Source organism: Perkinsus marinus (assembly GCF_000006405.1).
Source record: "Perkinsus marinus ATCC 50983 genomic scaffold scf_1104296957212, whole genome shotgun sequence".
Classification (NCBI taxonomy): Eukaryota; Perkinsozoa; order Perkinsida; family Perkinsidae; genus Perkinsus; species Perkinsus marinus.
In genome coordinates this window covers 1-2768 of record NW_003207208.1, presented here as the reverse complement: position 1 = coordinate 2768, position 2768 = coordinate 1, and the positions used below count along the sequence as shown (strand labels likewise).

The 2768-nt window shown below is 49.0% G+C and overlaps 1 protein-coding gene across 1 annotated transcript; it reads right to left on the bottom strand.

The window, feature by feature from the left end:
• Nucleotides 1–822: 822 nt before the first annotated feature.
• On the bottom strand, nt 823–1959 carry Pmar_PMAR002255 (hypothetical protein; the record flags this gene model as incomplete). The annotated part of the gene is made up of 1 exon (XM_002774874.1): nt 823–1959. The coding sequence occupies one exon, from the start codon at nt 1957–1959 to the stop codon at nt 823–825; it is 1137 nt and encodes a 378-aa protein (XP_002774920.1).
• Nucleotides 1960–2768: the final 809 nt, after the last annotated feature.

Sequence of the window (2768 nt, the reverse complement as noted above, 5' to 3'; positions counted from 1 at the left end):
TCTGAAGTAACATATCGCCATTCACAGGATCTTGAGGACCATATTGGAAAAGTAAGGCATAAGGTGAGTAGCCACTTGGACGACGTGGGCGAGAGTTCAGCTGAGAAGCAACTTCTTGTACTAAGAAATGCCAAGTAGCAGCAGTTAGGGTATCCCAAGTGTAGTTGAACCGTTGCATGTTGACCTTGACGAGGAAGGTAACATCACGAAAAAGACGTTCGACTTGACCGGTGGATTGCGATGAGTAAGGCGGAGTAAAGGACCAAGAAGTGGTGAACTTGTTGAGACCGGAAGGAGAGGTAGTGAACTTCAGAAGTAGGTCAGAAGCTCGTGTATAAGTAGCATGGTTGTCCGAGAGAATATGTCGAGGCTACACCCCGTAGGATAACCTAATCTGTTGGACAAGCGCGACAGCAATCTCGCTGGTAGGATATTCTTGACTTCCGAGAAGAAGACAAAAGCATGACAGTCTATCAATCAGCGCGGTGATGTAGGACCGATGTTCGTAGAACGGACCGGTAGCGTCATTATCACATGGTCGAAGTAATGGTCCGGCAACGAAGGAGTAACAGGAAGCTCCTTGAGTTGTCGGTCATGAGGGTGAGTCTTGTTGGACTCACATAGGTCACACCGTCGGACAGTTTGAGTAACAGTCGTCATCTTATTCGGCCAGTAGTAGTTGTACAGTCGTTGACCAGTGGCATAAATACCATCATGACTCTGTCGGTGATAAAGGTCGGTAAGTTCCTCTTGAAGAGTAGCGACATCAGAGACATCGACTTTACCATCCTGAGTATGAGGAAGTAAACCAATGGACGTCGGCTAATCTGAAGACCAAGGCGGAGTGAGAGCCGATACAGTAGATACAGTTGTGGCTTCAGCTGGGTCCGAGATAGCAGCAGGAGGAGATGCTTGGGATGATGCTGAGGAGATCGTGGATGTACGACGGGCCTTCACACGACTAGCAATAGACGAGTCGTTCTCAGTATCCGCGGAGAAGTCGTCGCGTTTGCGGACCTGACATGCTTGCTCGTTTGTGGCAGGTAGCTCGCTAACGGATGCAACATCATAATGAGCACGGCAAGTAACAATGTCATTGAATAAGGTACACCGAGTTCCAGCGTCGGCCGGATTATCAGCTCCTTTAATATGAAAGCAATTGAGATGCCTAGCACCCAGTAGTTGCTGAATCAAAGTCAAATATTGTCGGCAGTAGACTTCTTGGACCCCAGTATGAACACGATGGTGACGCACCACAGCCAAAGCAGTAACGGAGTCGCAGTGGAGGTTGAGATGTTCAAAGATTGCACCAACATCAAGTTCAAAGAGACGAACACGAGAACAAGCGTGGTAGATGCTCAAGAGCTCCAACGTGTTGATATGGAATACCTTTTGGGACTTGGTGAGAGGCAACTGGCCACGGAAGACTGGATCACCGTTCTGTTCGATGGTGTAAGCAAGCATAGTCTTGCTGGCATCGACATAGATGTCCAGAGGTGTAAGTAAATCGACTCGACGCGGGATAGTAGTCAGCGTAGATGATTTGAGTAGTTCTTGCCACTGAGAAAGGAGGTTCAAGACATCAGCCGGGATGGCCTGATCCCATCCGCGATCAAGCTCGGACCGGCATTTGCTGACAAGACCGGTGAGAAGATTCTTACACGGCAGGATGTGGTAAGGAAGAAGGTCAGCTTCTTGGAGGAGGCTACCAAGGAATCCCAATGCTTGCCGATAAGTGACTGGGGTTGTCAAGGGCCAAGTAACAGCAGTATGGATCCCTTTTGTCGGGTACCGCAAACGTGTACCACAATCACAGACCTCAACGCCAAGTACAAATACAACGTCCTGAGTAGTTAGCTGTTGGGACGTCAGAGGGAGGTCATGGTCCTCGTAAACTTTGACGAACTCGGGATCGCCTACAGTAGTCTCAGTTGCGTGGAAGCTGAGGATGTCGTCCATGCATGAACAACTAGGCGGCACATAAGGTTCGTCATCGGATGGAGGTGAGGAAGTTGAGTGAAGGGCTCGCACTTGGAGTTCGTATTGGAGGCCGTCCAAGTCACAGAGTTGGTAATCAGCTGAGCCTAACCGACGAGGTAGTAACCCGGATAAGTAAACCATGGTAGTTTCGAGCATTGCTGGAGCAATACTCGAGCCGTAGATGTCACTCGATGTCGTAAATCCCTACCCTCATTTTTAGTCAACATCCCAGTCGTAGCATCTGAGTATTTTTTATGACAGTATAGATGTTGCTTAGTTGAAGCAATTGCGTTTGACTCATCTCAACATAGCAGTGGTGTTCATTTCTAGCACCTCCCCTCAATGTCCATATCACACGATACCTGTCGTCGCTGCGCCACAAATCGCACTACTGTAGCCCGCACGATTTCTCGGAATTCTACGTTGCTGTCAAATTTGCGCTCCAGCTGGGGGAAGATCGCGGATGAATTCCAGCTTTTTCCGGAGTGGATCCGATAGAAAAAAAAACCCACACTTGCGGTGGGTTTCAATGAGACTCCGAGCACTACGGTCATGGGGCTCGCTGTTACCACAAAGCGGGTTCGCTGACACCACTGCATTTCTCGCCCGCCATTTAATGAGCGGGCGACGCGGCCTCATCTCAGTTGAAACAGCTGCTAGGAGAGTGCACACTCTTTGGCTCTTTTAACCAAGGCGATGATGAGTTGAAGCCTTCATCACAGCCTCAGCCGAAGTCGGGCTTGTTCATAGTATGAGCGAATCATGCTTAAATAATAATCACTAATTGT